The sequence below is a fragment of the Sus scrofa genome, chromosome 9, assembly GCF_054392235.1.
Source record: "Sus scrofa isolate SSC_HxYL_T2T_F1_AM1 chromosome 9, Sscrofa_HxYL_maternal_Yorkshire_Landrace_v2.0, whole genome shotgun sequence".
Lineage (NCBI taxonomy): Eukaryota > Metazoa > Chordata > Mammalia > Artiodactyla > Suidae > Sus > Sus scrofa.
The window spans coordinates 68276352-68295210 of NC_139391.1; the positions used below are offsets into that span (position 1 = coordinate 68276352).

General features: G+C 35.3%; 1 protein-coding gene across 3 annotated transcripts in view; it reads left to right on the top strand.

The window, feature by feature from the left end:
- The first annotated feature begins 7034 nt into the window (after window positions 1-7034).
- MROH9 (maestro heat like repeat family member 9) overlaps window positions 7035-18859 on the top strand; it is a 115799-nt gene continuing 103974 nt past the window's right edge. Inside the window, exons 1-3 of one of the 3 annotated variants that reach the window (XM_021063956.2) lie at window positions 7053-7130; window positions 14644-14733; window positions 16661-16707. In XM_021063956.2, coding sequence (XP_020919615.2) covers window positions 14679-14733; window positions 16661-16707 — 102 coding nt within the window. In that variant the 5' untranslated portion in view covers window positions 7053-7130; window positions 14644-14678. Of the gene's footprint in view, window positions 7131-14643; window positions 14734-16640; window positions 16708-18859 lie in introns of those variants that run through there. The other 2 variants (XM_084978247.1, XM_084978248.1) reach the window with 2 other exon arrangements.

Here is an 18859-nt window from a genome sequence, read left to right on the forward strand (position 1 = left end):
GGTATTTTTTTCCTTAAGTAACATAAGAACATTATTGCACATGACATTACTGGTTAATTATAAAATTTTGGTAGAAAATAATATGAAATAATATGTTTCAAAATAGTGAATATGTAGTAAAGCAGGTTGAGATGCCATGTGTCATATTTATTACTAACACTGCATATTTGACCTGCATTTGGCAAACTTTCTTTTCATGATATTAGATGGATAGCTGCCTGTGACCAAAATCCATAGCACATACTTTCATATTCTTGTGATTTGGTTAGAATTTGCTCCCACATTTAACAACATTAACAGAGAACCTGTTCTGAAAGCTTAGAATTCAGGGACAGAACCAGGAAATAGTGATTGGATATGGATGACCACTCTGCTCAAAGCCCTGGTCGTGACAGCTCTTTTGAAGATATATGGATTTGAAAACTTTGATCATGAAGGAACATCAAAAGTCCTTGGATCCAGGAAGGGTGATTGAGTAGAGCATACACTACTAAAGCAGTGCCCCTCACATATATGGTGATTTTATTCATGCTTGAATGGAATTTCTGGGTTGGAAATGTGTCATGTAACAGCTAGTACTTGTGTATATATGACCATTTTAGAGATGTGAATGTGAAGTAAAATCAGGAATCAATTCATCATTTACTGACAAAAAAATAAAATCAAGCAATTTCCTAAACAAAGGGGATACCAAAAAAATGCTATAGAGCTTTTATCATCTTTAATCATATGCTTCGAAATTGCATTGGTTCTAAGAGAAATTAATCACTGTAGCAAGCCTTGGTTCTCTTTACATCATAGTGGATTCTGTGATGTGCTGCCCACACACTCCTTCAAAGATGTGGTCTCATTCCCCTAGCTGTTTCAGGACCTTTCAGCCAAAAACCCAAGATTTATTTCCCCTCCTATAACTGGCTCACTCCTAGTCTGTGGCTAGAGAGTAACTAGTCATATGCACTGCACATGGGGCTCATGAAAGCATTAGTCTACTTTCATGGGTGACTCATTTCTGGACGTTTAGGCCATGATTGATGACCATTTCAGTTTCACAGAGCCTGGGAGATCAGTTGGGAATTGCACACACTGTGTGGCAGCCCAACCGCACCAGGGCTTTCTGTTTTTCCTTGCTTTTCTGTCTACTAGTGTTCAATCCCAGACAATCTTCTGCCCATGAATAATTATCTCAGATACCTGCTTCCTAGAGAGCCCTGCCTTTGATAAACCCAGTTCATCTGTAAGATGCTTTCCTAGTTAGCACTCCTGTGCATTTTGCCCTCACCACCTAGTTTGCTTCCTTTTGGTCATGCTTGGATAAAAAAAGGATAGCCTTAGTCCTGGTAGCTAACACAAATGAGTGTCATATCCTTCCCCTTATTATTTAACCCAAATTCCAAAGTTGCAAAGTCATGTGCCACCATGAGAAAGAATGTAGGACCTGAATCCAAACTCTGTGGTTACAGGGCTCATGGAGGCCATACATGAGTTGATGGGTTTATTAAATTTGGAGAGGTGTATGAAAAACCCAGGATATGGTATGCGTCAACTGAAGTGAATGGTTACCCCAGTTTGCTTGTGACTTTCCTATTTTTAACCACTGAGAGACCCATGACTAGGAAGCCTCACAGTCACAGGCAACTGAGACAGTTGATCATCCCTTTTGTCAGTAGACATTAACCATTACTACTAAGGACATAAAATCCAAAGCAGTGACTGAAATTCTGTTGCCCAAAGCAACTTCCTCTTAAGGTTGTTGAAAACATATTTTAAAAGTTCATGTGATGGTTCACTCAAGAGTGTTATTACAAAATATGAGTCTTCTTGCAGCTTCCTGATTTCAATTCTAATCCTTGTACTAGAAGCATAATTGAAAATTTGGTTTTCAAAATTGTGAAAAATTTAAGTGTTAAGGACTTGGGACAACCAGCTAGGCTCCCTAATTTTAAGGCTCATCTCAACTACAGTCGTCAGCCCATTGAACACACATTGCCACTACAAATTTCTGCACGAGGGTTTATTTCTCCTTTTCCCAAAGACAATGGGGAAATGGGAAAACTCTCATCCAGGGAGCAACTCATCTGTGCATGAAATTTTATTTATTTACAATATTGAATGCAAATGAAAAATCATTTACCTCAGAGAAAATACATCATATTCTTCTTCCTAAGATTTGAGGACATGAAACGGGTTTTTTATTTTACATAAAAATGTATTTTTAATTACTCCTAGGAATTTTCCTTACTTTATAGATGTATGTTTTTAGCAACCTGCCACCTATATTTCTCTCCCACCAATTTACTTTGGCTTCTCCGCAATATTTACAATAAGTGTTTCTCTGTCTCTTGAAATTTTAAAGTAACCCTAAAGTATTTGCGTCATCCTTTTGCATTATTGTTGCTGCTGTTGTTAGAAGCTGTAACATAACTTTTGTCTTTGTGTGGATAAAGTAAAATATAATCTTAGTTGACAAGATAACCATTCATGATGAGATTTTTCACTTCTGTATAATAGCAGGAAGTAGCAAGAGGCACATATTACCCAGGGCAGGAACCCAAAATATCACAGACTGCCTTCTCTATTTTCTATTTTCCCAGTTGCACAGAGTTAGATAACCTTATTTATATTCCATAATAGGTAATAACATCAACATTAACTAAGCATTTTATTAATGAAATAAGCTATCTAGGATGTAAACTAAATAACAAATAATCAATATTTTGCAGAGTGGCTTTAAATACTTTGTCAGAATAAATACATGAAGTTCACAGAAGATGGTCAGAAGAATTGATACAAAATTTCCAGTTTCAGCTCCAAGCTATGGAGCTTGGAATTCAGCATTCCTGTTTTACAACAACAAAGCTGGACAGACAGAAAAGCAATACTTTTCTTAGACTCATCAGAGAATAGATGTCACAGAGCAAACCTAAATCCTTTAATTTGGAGGGAAGTTACTTCCAGGATAAACACAAGACTAACATTTGATTACCTGGGGCAGAAGCAACAGGATACCCTAAAGTATGAGGAAGATTAAAGTAGAAACTTTAAAATTGTGAGACCCAGTGTCTACATTAGTTAAAGGGGATGAGAACCTACTGTTAAGGGGAATGAGAACCTCCTGGGGCCCTGGTCATTGTCCTCTTTCCCCAGATATTTCATGCCAGTGTCTCTTTCAATTCCTCATTGTGAAGATCAATGTTAACCCCTACGACTCCAGCAGAGAGATAGAAACAGTAGCCATGGTGACATTCACTTAGACCATTCTTCCTTACAGAATGAAGTCTGAGTTTAACCTTGGGTGGATCATCATCAGAGGACAAGAGGAAACTCCATTCTGGCCAGTGCCTCCCTAGCCCCACTCCAGTTCCACTCCAGTCTTCCCATCTCAATTAAAAGGCAAAGAAAGAACATAATTACAGAGGAGATGGCATCAAGGATATAGATGGAGAGGAGTTCCTGTAATGGCTCAGCATTAAGGAACCCAACTAGGATCCATGAGGATGTGGGTTTGATCCCTGGCCTGCCTCAGGGGGTTAAGGATCCAGCATTGCTGTGGGCTGTGGCGTAGGTTGCAGATATAGCCCAGATCTGCCATTGCTGTGGCTGTGGTGTAGGCCAGCATCTGTAGCTCTGATTATACCCCTAGCCTGGGAATAACCATATGCCATGGGTGTGCCCCTAAAAAGGCAAAAAATAAAAATAAAAAATAAAAGGGATGTAGATAGAGAAAAGTGAAATATACCTACTGCAGCTTGGGGTGAAGTGACACAGGGACTAAAAGCTCTACTACTCAAGGAGGGACAGAAACACATCTAAAGGCCACAGCTCCAAGACACAGCCACTGTGCACTCCAAACTGAGTACCAATCAGATTAGAGAATGCCTTCCCTTCCCCATGTTACTACCCTGCTAATAAGGTTGCATAGCAACGGTGAATTCCAGACAGGAGAGCTGCAAAAGAGACTCTGAGATGAAGCACAGGGAAGTCCTAGAGTCAAGAGAAGAGACCCAAGGTCATTATGGAGATTTGATGCCACTGGTGTCCATCAAAGTAGCTATCACATAGCCGAACAGAGCAACCCATGGAGAGACTAACAGAAATGTTCAACCTTAAAGCCTACCCCTTTAGTATTTACTGTCCCATAGAACATGTATGGCTCTCAACAACAACAACAAAATTTCAAGTCACATTAAAAAACATTTGAGGTGTTCCCATTTTGGCTCAGCAGGTTAAGAACTTGATATAATGTCTGCGAGGATGTGGGTTTGATCCATGGCCTCACTCAGTGGGTTAAGGATCCAGCATACAGGCCAGCAGCTGCAGCTCCAATTTGACCCCTAGACCAGGAACTTCCATATGCCACATTTTTTTTAAAAAAATTCTTTTTTCTTATTACAATCAAAGGCAATATAATATTCCAAACACTTTTTAAAAAGGCAGAGAGGTCATATTACCAGATTCTAAGACTTGCTATAAAATTCTAGTAATCTGGAAAACTAGTAAAAGGATAAATGAGAAGACAAATTGGAACAGGGTAGGGAATATTAAAAGGGAGCACACATAAAGTCAACATATTTTTTACAAAATTTTTACAAAATTTTGATGGAAATTCAGTAAAGAAAGGACAGTCTTCTCAACAAATGGTACTGAAATGACAGAATATTTAAAAATGAATTTCAACACATATTTCATATATTACACAAAAATTAACTCAAAATGGATAGTTGAAATAAAGAAGAATGGTAGCCTGTACATAGACTTATCAGTATTTAAAAATTATTGAGTCTTTAAATCCATGAACTTGGATTATATTTTCATTTATTGAGATTTCATTTGTCTCATTTATTAGGATTTTGTAATTTTCTGCATACAGGCCATGTTCCTATTTTGTTAGGCTGATAAGTCCTTCTTATTTGGTACTATTATTAATGCTATTTTAATGATTTTTAATTCCTTTTATTTATTGCTAGTATGTAGAGAAATAACTAAATTATTTATATTGGTTTTTGTATCTAACCTAACTAAACTTGAATTTTAATTCCAGGAGATTTTTTTATATGAACAATAATGATATTGGCTAATAAAAAATCTTATTGCACCCTTTTTGAATTTTATGGCTTTTATTTGTTTTCCTTGCTTTATTATATTAACCAGGACTTTCTGTATTTTGTTAATAGGAGTGTGGAAAAAGGAGATATTTGCCTTGTTTCTCATGCTTGGGTGAAGTATTCCAACTTTTACCATTAAATGTAATGTAAAGGGTAGGTTATGTGTGCATGTGTGTGTGTGTGTATGTATATATATTTTTATATTGTTTATATATTTTTATATATATAATGGAATATTATTCAGTCATAAAAGAGTGAAATAATGCCATTTGCAGCAAACATGAATGGACATAGAGATTATCATACTAAGTGAAGTAAATCAGAAAGATAAAGACAAATACCATATGATATCACTTATATTGGATCTAAAATATGACACAGATGAACTAATCTATGAAGCAGAAACAGACCCACAGAGACACAGAGACCAAACTTATGGTTGACAAAGTGTGGAGGAGGGATGGATTGGCAATTTGGGAATTAGCGGATGCAATCTATTATATGTAGAGTGAATAAACAACAAAGTCCTATTACATAGCACAGAGAACTATATTTAATATCCTCTAATAATCTATAATGGAAAAGATTGCAAAAAAGAATATATGTGTATCACTGAAGCTCTTTGATAGACACTAGCAACAAATACAATATTGTAAATCAACTATACTTCATTTATTTTTAAAGTAGAAAAGTTTTTGAAGAGAATTGTAACAAGATATTATTTAGTCCAAAAAAAAAGAACCCTCAGGGAGTTCTCACTGTAACTCAGTGGAAACAAACCTGACTAGTATCAGGATGTGGGTTCAATCCCTGGCCTTGCTCAGTGGGTTAAGGATCCAGTGTTGCTGTGAGCTGTGGTATAGGTTGCAGATACAACTCAGATCCCACATTGCTGTGGTGTAGGCCGGCAGCTTCAACTCAAATTTGACCCCTAGCCTGGGAACTTACACCCACAGGTGCAGCCCTAAAAAGCAAAAACAAAAACAAAAACAAAAAAACAAAATACAAAAACCCTTCCTACAAAGAAAATATAAGAACCAAAAGAATTTAGTGGAAAATTCTACCAAGTGTTTAAAGACAAATTGATATTAATCTTTAGAAATTCTTCCAGAAAAATCAAAAAGGATTGAACATATTTATTCCAACTTATTCTATGAGGCCAGCATTACCCCCAAACCGAAACCAGACAAAGACATCTCAACAAAACTACAAATACATCATAAATATAGGTGCGTAAATAGTGATGATTGTTGTACATGTCTGTAATTATATTTAAAACTACACTTTACAGGGTGAATTTTATGGAATGTGAACTATATATCAAATTTTTTATAAAAATAATGCTGTGATAAACATCCTTTCCTATGTCTCCTAGTATAAAAATTGCACAAATGTTTCTGTCTGTGGACCTACAATTGGAAATTCTAGGTTGTAGTTCTTCAATTTTGCTAAAATGTGACAAATTGCTCTGCAAAGTAGCTATATCCATTTGTACTTCCTCCACTGGTTTGAGAAAGTTCTAATTTCCTTTATCTTTGTCAATATTTAAATGATCAATTTAAAAATTTTACCTATTTTTAGTTATTTTATTTATTTGTTACGAAATGGTATATCGATGATTTGCATTTCCATGACTTCAGGGAAGATTAAGTACTTTGTAATATTGACTGACCATTTAGTTCTCCTCTTTTGTGAATTTTCTATTCATACACTTTGATCACTTTCTATCCAGCTATTGGTTTGCAGGTCAACTTTTCAATGATGGTAAGAAATGAACCAGAAACTTCCCTTCCCAGTAGGGACAGAGAGTACTATCAGCCACTTAGGCATGTCAGTGCTTTCTAAACAAGAATCATATCCATTCCAGAATGGAATATTTGAAGTATATGGTTGTCATGACAAATGACAACATCTCAAAAGATTCCATTGGTTGATAGAATATTTTATTTTACCTTTGCTAATAAGTAAAATACTTGAGTTTCTCTTTACTACCCTGCCTCCTATCAATTACAGAAAATTTACACAAAAGTAAGTGATTTTTCTTCTATTAATACTTCAGTTAGTCAAAAGGCTGTCTTCTTTGTTACCTTGACTACTTCTTAGATTTTTTAAAGACATATATTTTAATATATATTATACTATTTAATAATATATATATGTAAAATACCTCACCATAGCCCTCCTTTAAAGTTCTTACCAAATGTGCTAATTGGAAGAGTTCGTCTTTGTTAATTAACTCCTAACTCCATGTCTATCTTCTTTTCCACCATCTGACCACATCTCTCCTGCCTTGCTGGCATCCTTAGCACTTACACTAATTTATCGCAGACTGCACCACCAAAGTTTGGTCTCACCTTAAGCACTCAAGCTCTAAAATTGAACTCTCCTCCAGAAAACATCTCTTTTTTTTTTCAAAGAAGCTGTATTTCAAGGAGATAGGAAATAAAAAAAAAAATCATTAGCTGGTGGATGAAATGCTCATGAGGCTAAATAGTTTAAACATCAATTTTAAAAAATGTTGGTCACAATGCATTTATTAAAATAAATAATATACACATAAAAACACAGAGTAGTGAAAATTGTGTCATAGGGAAAATTCGGGATCTGTCCTAAAATTGCTTTACACATGTATTCAATTCTATGACAATTTTAAAGAGCAAACATTTGCTAAATCTAAGTTTTGATAGCATAGACTATGTAATACACATTTAATAAAATATGGAATGTTTGAAAATGACAACAAAAACTCTCCAGTGATAAAACAGCTCAATTTTGAGTAAATATGACATCTCTTGAATGAAGCTGTTGTTCACATGTTTGGATTCAGAGATACCTTCCCGGGAAGATGAATGATGCTTACTTAGAGGGATGAAGGTATGAAGAAAGCAAAGTGAACAGCTTAGACAGAAACTAGAAATAGACTATGCACACGGAACACATTTTTAGTTCCTGTTTTGAACCAAGGAGAAGCTGGTGAGGCTAGACTAAACAAGACTTCACAAATATAAGCTACTGTTGCAGGTAGGTCAGAATGGAGGAACTAAATTCCAAAGCTGCCAAGATCAAAGTTCCAGGGAAGAATAAATCTAAAACAACAAATTAACACACACAGTACTGGGTCAAGAGAAGAATTTCCCCATCCGAAAGTCAAGAAAATATTTGATCTGAAAGTAGCTCATCTTATTCAATACTGAGTAATCAATAGAGGATGTAGAAAAAAAGATTTTATAAGAAAAAAAGCAGAAATGTAATGTAAAAAATGATAAAATAATGAGGTAAATAATTCAAGAAAAATTCCCCAGAAAAGATTTTATATATTTATAAAATATATATAATGTTTATATATTTTATATGCATAAAATATAATATATTTATCAATATATATTTTTATGACTGCACCTGCAGCATATGGAAGTTCCCAGGCTAGGGGTCAAGTCAGAGCTACAACTACCACAGCCACACCAACACTGGATCTTAGTGACCTAAGCCACATCTTGTGGCAACACCAGATCTTTAACCCACTGAGTGAGGCCAGGGGTTGAACCCACATTCTCACGATACCAGTTGGGTTCTTAACCCACTGAGTCATAAAGGGAACTCCACCAAAATATTTTATAATTAAATGAAGCAATTTTATCTGTAAAATGTAATCTCAAAATAGAGATATAAGAACTTAGGGGAAAACAGTATAACTTAGGACATAAGTGGAGGGGGAAAAGTATTCTCACAAAAACAAAGGCCACGTTGTAAACAGTAAAAAGAAAATAAGCATCCAGAATTCCTGTATTGGTGCAGCAGAAGCAAATCTGACTAGGAACCGTGAGGTGGCAGGTTCAATTCCTGGCCTTGCTCAGTGGATTAAGGATCTGTGTTGCCATGAGCTGTGGTGCAAGTCACAGCTCAGATCTGGTGTTGCTGTGGCTGTGGCATGGGCTGGCAGCTGTAGCTCCAAATAGACCCCTCACCTGGGAACCTCCATATGCCGTGGGTGCAGCCCTAAAAAGAAAAAAAAAAGGCATTTCTGAAAACATTGTAAGGATCATGAAGGACAAGACAGGCAAACTAGAAAGACTTAAAAAGAGATAAAATATAAGCATAATTGGTGTCAACAAAGACAACAAAAATAATAGAAGAAAATATTTAAATAAAAGTTTTAATGCAATTTTTCCTGAAGATATATATATCGAAAAGCAGACTCTATGTCTATAGGAAAATTAGGACAATCAAAGGAGTTATATCCTAGTAACATTACTGACTTCCAAATAATGCTAACTTCCCAAGTTAATGATTTCCATAGATAAATAAGGAAAGGAAAAATATTAAATTCACCTTTTGGTAAGAAGAAAAAATCCAGCTCACCTTAGCCTTTTCCACAACAATGCTGGATGACAATGGAGCACCACCTATAAAATCCTTGAGGAAAACATTGTGGCCCAACAATATTAACCTTGGCAAACATAAGTTAGAATGAGTGTCAGAAATGTCTTTTTAATATGAAAGAACTCAAGAAACATGATTCCCTTCAAGAGACTAACAAAAATATGATTGTCAACTCAACAGGAGATGAACAGAGAAGGCAAGGCAGTGTGCACTGAATCAAATTAAATGTAGGGCCAAGTCATAAAGGAAAGTGGGGATGACGGCTACCGGACTGAAAGTAAATGATATAAACAATGTAAGCATAAAAACTATATATATATAAACCCATAAAATTAGGAAATAAGAAGGTAGGTAATGTACATTGATTCCTTTATTGTTAAAACCTAGGGATTAATAAGTCATCAAGTAATATAAACAAAAAGGTATAAGAGTTTTACAATGGGATTTAATCAACTAAAATCATATGGAGAATGAGAGTGGGAAGAAATATAAATGAATAAATTTGATTTTTACTCATAGTTGGAAATCAAAAGATTTGGTTTAAAATTTTAAGAAAAAAATATATCACAAAAAGTTATAGTCATTTTAATCATAATCACAACAGGAATATAAATCTTTAATAAGAAATATACGCACAGAGAAAGAAAAAACACCACATTAAACACACACAAAGTAAGGAAAAATACCCAATAAAAATACTTAAAGCAATAACAACAACAAAAAAAGCACAATATCAAATATAGAACAAAATTAAGACCAAAAATCTGTTTCGTAAATAAATCAAAATGGATTGAACTCACTGAGAAAGGAATATGGTGAAATTACAAATAAAATCAAGACTTTCAGCCATTTTGAGTTTATTTTTGTGCACGGTGTGAGGGTGTGTTCTAGTTTCATTGATTTGCCTGCAGCTGTCCAGGTTTCCCAGCAATGCTTGCTGAATAGACTTTCTTTTTCCCATTTTATGTTCTTGCCTCCTTTGTCAAAGATGAGTTGACCACAGGGGTCAGGGTTTATTTCTGGGTTCTCTATTCTGTTCCATTGGTCTGTCTGTCTGTTTTGGTACCAGTAGCACACTGTCTTGATGACTGTGGCTTTGCAATATTTCCTGAAGTCTGGGAGAGTTATGCCTCCTGCTTGGATTTTGTTCCTCAGGATGGCCTTGGCAATTCTGGATCTTTTGTGGTTCCATACACGGTTTTGGATTGCTTGTTCCAGTTCTGTGAAAAATGTCCTGGGTAATTTGTTGGGGATTGCATTGAATCTGGAGATTGCTTTGGGCAGTATGGCCATTTTTACAATATTGATTTTTCCAACCCAGGAGCATGGAGTATCTTTCCATTTCTTTACATCTTCTTTAATTTCCTTGATTCATGTTTTATAGTTCTCAGCATATAAGTCTTTCACCTCCTTGGTCAAGTGTGTACCCAGGTATTTGATTTTTGGGGTGCACTTTTAAAAGGCATTGTATTTTTGTATTCCTTTTCTAATATTTCCTTGTTAGTATACAGAAATCAAAAACTGCTTTCCGAATGTTAATCTGATGTCCTGCTACTTTGCTGAATTGGTTGAACAGTTCAAGCATTTGTTGGGCTCAGTCCTTAGGGTTTTCTATGATAGGTTCATGTCATCTGCATACAGTGACAGTTTTACCTCTTCTCTCCCTATTTGGATGCCTTTTATTTCTTTTGTTTGTCGATGGCTGTAGCTAGGACTTCCAGTACTATGTTGAATAGCAGCGGTGAGAGTGGGCATCCCTGCCTTGTTCCAGATTTTAGTGGGAAGGCTCTCATCTTTTCTCCATTGAGTGTTGTACTTGCTCTGGGTTTGTCATAAGTGGCTTTGATTATGCTAAGGTATGTTCCCTCTGTATCCCCTTTGGTAAGAGTTTTGATCATGAATGGATGTTGGACTTTGCCAAATGCTTTTTCTGCATCTGTTGAGGTGATCATGTGGATTTTGACTTTTCTTCTGTGAATGTGGTGTATGACGTTGATTGATTTGCGTATGTTGAACCATCCTTTTGCACCTGGGATGAATCCCACGTGGTCGTGGTGTATGATCTTTTTGATATGTTGTTGGATTTGGTTGGCTAAAATGTTGTTGAGAATTTTTGCCTCTATATTCATCAAAGATATTGGCTGATAGTTTTCTTTTTTGGTGGTGTCTTTGTCTGGTTTTGGAATTGGGGCGATGGTGGCGTCATAGAATGCCTTTGAAGGAGTGTTCCTTCTTCTTCAACCTTTTGAAAAAGTTTAAGGAGGATGGGCACCAGATCCTCTATGTATGCCTGGTAGACTTCACCTGTGAAGCCATCTGGTCCTGGACTTTTATTTGTAGGGGGTGTTTTTATGACATATTCAATTGCATTTCTAGTGATTGGTCTGTTCAGTTGGTCTGTTTCTTCTTGATTCTGTTTTGGCAGGCTGTAAGTCTCTAGAAAGTTGTCCATTTCTTCTAGGTTGCCAAATTTGTTAGCATGTAAATTGTTCATAGTATTTTCTCATGGTTTTTTGTATTTCTGCAGTATCCGTTTGTGACTTCTCCTTTTTCGTTTCTTATTTTGTATATTTGGGTTTTTCTCTCCTCTTCTTGGTGAGTCTAGCCAGAGGTTTGTCAATTTTGTTTACCTTTTCAAAGAACAAGCTCTTGGTTTTATTGATTTTCTCTATTGGTTTTTGAATCTCTATTTTATTGATTTCCTCTTTGATCTTTATGATTTCCTACCTTCTGCTGACTTGAGGTTTTTCTTGTTCTTCTTTTTCTAATTCATTTAGGTGGTGGGTTAAGTTGTCGACTCGAGATTTTTTTGTCTATTTTGAGGAAGGCCTGTGTTGCTATCAACTTCCCTCTGAGCACTGCTTTTGTGGCATCCCATAGATTTTGAGTGGTTGTGTCTTCATTACCATTTGCCTCGAGGTATTTTTTAATTTCCTTCTTGATTTCCTCATTGACCCATTGCATTTTTTTAGTAGCATGTTGTTTAGTCTCCATATAGTGTGTTTTCTCTCATTTCTTTTCCTGTGGTTGATTTCTAGCTTCATACCACTGCGGTCAGAGAAGATACTTGAAATAATTTCTATTCTCCTAAATTTGTTGAGGTTAGCTTTGTGCCCCACTATGTGATCAATTCTTGAGAATGTTGCACGTGCACTTGAGAAGAATGTGCATTCTGATTTTTTTTGTCTGTGTAATGTCCTAAAATTGTCAATTAAGTCTAACTTTTCTATTATTTCCTTTGGGATCTCTGTTGTGTTATTGGTTTTCTGTCTAGAGGATCTGTCCATTGATGTGAGTGGGGTGTTAACGTCTCCTACTAGGATTGTATTCCCATCAATTTCTCCCTTTATGTCTGTTAGTATTTGTTGTAGGTATCTGGGTGGTCTTATATTAGGGGCATATATGTTGATGATTGTAATATCCTCTTTTTGAATGGATCCTTTAACCGTTAAATAGTGTCCTTCTTTGTCTTTCTTTATTTCCTTTGATTTAAAGTCTATTTTCTCTGATATGAGTATTGCCACTCCTGCTTTCCTGTCTTGTCCATTGCATGAAATATCTTTTCCCACCCCTTCTCTTTCAATCTATATGTGTCCTTTGCCCTAAGGTGAGTTTCTTTTAGGCAGCAGGTTGAAGGTTTTTGCTTTTTTATCCAATCCACCACTCTGTGTCTTTTGATTGGAGCATTCAGTCCATTGACATTTTAGGTGATTATTGATAGATATGTATTTATTGCCATGTCCATAAACTGCTGAGTGGATTAGGAAAATATTCACAATGGAATACTACCTAGCCATAAAAACAAATGACATAATGCCATTTGCTGCAACATGGATGGAACTAGAGACTCTCATATTGAGTAAAGTAAGTCAGAAATAGAAAGACAAATACCATATGATATCACTTATATCTGGAATCTAATATACAGCACAAATGTAACTTTCCACAGAAAAGAAAATCATGAACTTGGAGAATAGACTTGTGGTTGCCAAGGGGGAGAGGGAGGGAGTGGGGTGAATTGGGCACTTGGGGTTAATAGATGCAAACTATTGCCTTTGGAATGGATTAGCAATGATATCTTGCTATGTAGCAATGGAAACTATGTCTAGTCACTTATGATGCAGCATGATAATGTGAGAAAATAGAATGTGTACATGTATGTGTAACTGGGTCACCATGCTGTACAGTAGGAAAAAATTGTGTTGTGGAAATAACAATTTAAAAAAACAACAAAGAAAACCAAGGAATATGCTACCTACTAGAGATATTTATAAAATAAAATATCTCAAAAATGCTGTAAATAAAAAGATAAGAAAATGTATATGAAGAAAATGTAAACAATATCTTAATTCAGATTATTCTGAGTTTAGCTTTGAATTAAGCTTGAAAACATTACCTGTGGTTTTTTAAAGTATCATACAATGAGAACGTTTATAATCCATAATGAAAATAAAATAATTATAAAAATCTATGTGGTAAGAATTTTAAGATGTCCCCCAATATTCCTGTTTCTCAGTATCTGTGCCTTGTATAAATCCCTCCTTTTAAAGCTGAAAAATCAAGCGAGGATACAGGCTGAATTTCTGAATATGATGGGATATGATTATGTTACACAATATGGCAAAAGGGACTTTACAGATGTAATTAGGTTATTAGAAGATTGGCTTTGAGCTAATCAAAAGGAAGATTACGAATGCACCTGGTGTAATGATCCCTTTAAGTCTGGGTCCTGATGTTGGAGACAGAAGTCAGATATTGGTAGTGTGATAAGCCCCTGTGATGGCACCGCAAAGCAAGGAACTGCAGACAGCTTCTAGAAGCTAAAAGTTGCCCTCAAACAGAGCCAGCAAGAGAACAGCTGGCTTGTGTCTTTCAACCTCAAGGACTGAAATCTGCTAACAACTTAAATGACCTTGGAAGAAGATCCAGAGCACAGTTCATAGGACAACGTGCTTCTAGCCATGTGAGGCCCTAGGCACAGCCTGACCTTCTTGACCCACAGAAACCTCAAATAATAAGTGGGTGGGGACTTTTTACACAGCAATCAAAAATTAATGTAATCTACATACCATATAACATAGTAGCATCAAAACTGATAAAGCAAAACAAAGTTATTGGAAAATTACTGGTTCATGTACCAATACAAAGTACTCTTTTGCAGCATTAGTATTAGAAGGCTTTAATTCACCTGTCAGCATGTCATCAAGGAGTATTAAAGCAAGTAAGAATTTAGGATATGCTTCAGACAGAGGTAAGTGTGTATATATGTATTTGGGAGAAAGAAACCCATATATATCACTCTCTAGCCCTGAAAAAAATTATATATCTTTTCCTAGTACCCACAAAAATGTATACTCACAAAAGATAACCCTACATTAAGCTAGGTGTTTCTATATAAATTCCAAAATTTTATAACAAATATTCTCTGTTCACAATGCAAAAAATTAAAAGCCAAAGATAAATTTATGAAACCAAAAACTCTACCATTTTCATAAAAAGTACTGTTGTAAAGAATTCTCAGGTTAAACAGAAAGTTAATATGGAAATTATAGAATGTCAATAGCATTACATACCAGAACCCATAGCATATAGCTGGAAGAATATATAGAGAAAAATTTATAGTTTTAAATACTTAGAATTTTAAACCAGAAATGTTGGAAATAATTGAATCAAGTATCCACAAGGAGAAGTTGGGGGGGGCAGTCAAAATGAATCCAAGGAAGGCAGAAGCAAAGAGGGCTTACTTAAAAGTGAAGCCACATCTCTAAATATGATAAAAGAAAAATAGAGGACTATGGATTAAATTCAAAATCTGATTCTTTCTCATTATGAGGACATTTCATTTCTGTTATGTATTTTCCAAAAGCTATATTTACATTAAAATCAGGAGGAAAATATTAGATAAATGCAAACTGAGGAGCATTCTATAAAATATCTGACTAGTACCATTTTCAAAATAATCAAATTCATGAACAAGGAGAGACTGCAAAACAATTATAAAACAAAGGAGAAATGACAATGAAATTCAATGTGGGATACTGGGACAGGAAAAAGACATTAGTGGAAAAATAAAGTCTATAGTTTATTTGATACAAATATACCAATATTAATTTTTCATCTTTGAGAAATGTATCATGCTTACATAAGGTGAGAATTCTCTACTCTCTTTGCAACTTTTCTGTAAATCTAAAATTATTCAAAACTAAGGGTATTAATTTTAAAAAGATAGAAAAGACCTAGAAAATTAAACAATTAAAATGAAAGAAATAAAAATAGTTTCAAAGGGCTACCCCTTCAAACAAATAAAAACATACCAGGTTTTATAAGGGAGTTTTACCAAGCATTTCTGTAACTGATTACTCCAATTCTAATTAAATCATCCTGATACCAGAGAGATTTTAAAGGCACTTATATTCTTTCCCATGAATTAAATAATTTAAAAATAATATAGTTTTCTTCTAATTTTAATATACTTATTTCTTTCTATTTTCTAATAACATTGGATGGCATGTCCAGAAATGGCAATTGATAGTAATAATAATGATAATCTTTGTCTTGTACTTTATTTTAATTAGAGTGTGTCTAGTTATTTCCTTACTACATCTGGTTCTGGTTTTGTGTTCACATGGCATACCAAGAAACTGACTACATATCTATTTATTAAGAATTTCTATCAGAATAGACAAATTTTTATCAGAATTTTTTACCTCAATAAAAATTATAATTTTTTTTTAGCAATTAGTGTTGAGAATCATATTATGGGTTCTCTTTTATCTACCTTCCTTGAATGTTTGGAATAAGTATCACTTGGTTATGATTCGTTCTTGTTTTGTTTTTTTTTGGCTATGCCTGCAGCATGTAGCAGTTCCCAGGTCAGGGACTGAACCTGAGCCACAGCAGTGACAACACCAAATCCTTAACTTCTGGGTCATCAGAGAACTCCCTGATTCTTTATTCTTTTAATATGGCTCCATATTGTTTGCTAATCTTTTAGTTGTGTGGTTCAATAATATTTATACTGGATTTGCTTAAGTTTTCTTGAGTGCGTATGTGTATGCATGTACTATTTTTGTAAGGCTTTGCCAGTAAGGTTATACAAATATTTACTTTGGAAATATTCCACCAAAGAGGTAAGAGTTCATTCCCTTTTAACTTGTCTCCTTCTTCTCCCTAACTAGCAAGTAATATCCAGATTCTGCAGTCCAGTGTCAAATGGCACCGTGTGGTAAGTGAATTTTAATGGGGATATTACTGTAACTGAATTCTCTTGAGGAATAAACAATCTTGTTCACCATCTCCATTATGAGCCTGTCTTAATTAATGTTTAATTTCCTTCCACAGTGGGTGGAAGGAAAAATAGGTAGTTTGATTTAAAAAAAAAAAAACTGTTTCTAGCTTTTTCTTTGCAGCATAGTCATGTTCTTACTCATCCTTGTATGCCCTAGGACACAACCTGACAGGTTGTGAATAGTTGTACATAGAAAAAAAAAGAGATGGTCAAATGATTTTTGGGACAAAAACCAAACTTGTCTCCTGTAGAGGTCATGATTTGAGCCTAAACTGAGTTCTCACTAGAATTCAGGCATATCTGGACCATTCCTTATGAGGCAGAACTCCCAGGATAGCAAAGCCTGCAAGAGAAGAACACATATTGTGTGAAGAGATTTTCAAGGGGCATAAGCAGTATTCAAGGACAATGGGCTAGAAGATGGGGAAGAGTCTCACTACAGCACAGTCCCAGTTACTGAGTTTAAATCATAAGCAAGAAATGAATACAAGAATAAGTAAAAACTGAAAGAACTACAGTACTGAGAGTGTAGTTGTACATAGTGTAGTTGTACTGGTTCTGGTATTTTTGCAGTAGCAGAAAATGATTTAACTAGATTTAAAAGCAGGGGGTGATTTTATTCTGGGTGCAGCCTTCAGCTGTCTTGGAATCTGGCCTTAACTAGTTTGGTAGAGGCACAAGAGGATCAGCAACAGCATCACTGTCTTCTTTAAGGCACCAGCACAGGCAGGAACCTAAAAGGTTGGATATTTTGGTATTCATGCCATCAATTCAGATGCGCCATCTCTCTGCACTCTTGATATTATGCTATTGTCAGAGGAAGGAGGCATTCTAGTGAGCTAGAGATGAAGGGAAAGGTACAGACTCATATAGTATTTTAGAAGGCTAAGTCTGTGGCTGCTTTGAGAGCATTCCCAGGATAGTTTGGGAATTATCAGAGGGAAGTTCAAATTCCCTCAAAACAATGACTATTATGACAACACCATTTTCCCCCTGGCTAAGATTGGCATAAGTAACATACCTTATATGTATGTGATTTGAAACATCTGAGATTTATGAAACAAGTCAGGTTGGTACAACTCCAATTCTTCCAGCCAAGGATGCCGAGAGATATTGGACAAAAATGTCAGTGATATTATATCTATATCTATATCTATATATATAAAGATATATATATATATATATATATATATATATATATATATATATATATAAAGCAGATGGATAGCCTAGAGGAGAAAGCCAAAATAATCAATATGGAAACTTAAGACATACCAGACTGGCCCTAGAACTCAGCATTATGAAATATGTTAGAAAGTACAGATTTCCAGGATTGTGACAAGTTTATCATTACTGTGGGGTTTAAACAAAGAGCCATAGAGATTAAGGAGAAATTGAAAATGATATAAGAAAGAACATATCCTTAACAGAAGTTAAAGCCAGAATGTTACCAATTCTCCTCAGAGGAAGAACTGAAGAATTTCTGGGAAATACTGGTAAGCATGATATATATTCTGAACAATAACAAAAAGCGTAATTGGAAAAAGCAGGTGAAATTCCCAGCAAATTCCTAAAATCCCTAGACTGATGCCCCTGGAGAATGAGTTTATACATGTTGGACAATTTTTATTGCTTACTCTCCTCTGGTAATTCCCAGACTATCCTGGGAATGCTTTTAAAGGAGACATATTTTCTTACCGAGGCTCTAATCTCATCATAGGATTTCATCCTCATGCCCTCATCCAAACCTAATTACCTCCGAAAGGCCCCACCTCCTAAAATCATCACTTTGGTGATTAAGGTTTCAACATAGAAATGTCTCAAAATTCAAACATGCAGTCTACAACATGGACTTAATAGACAGGCATATAGCACTATGCATGAGGCTACCTGTCACACCCCATAGAGGTAGAACATAGATCTCACAGGGCATTTAATGTGGGGGTCAGCAAAGCATCACTTAACAAACAGAGAAGAGCTTTTTTTTTTAGGGTGATAAGTAATTAGGGGCATGCATTTGCCTATTCTCTAGAGGAAATAAATCCCCTTCGAAGTATCATTATTATGCTGTAGTACATAAAAGAGAACT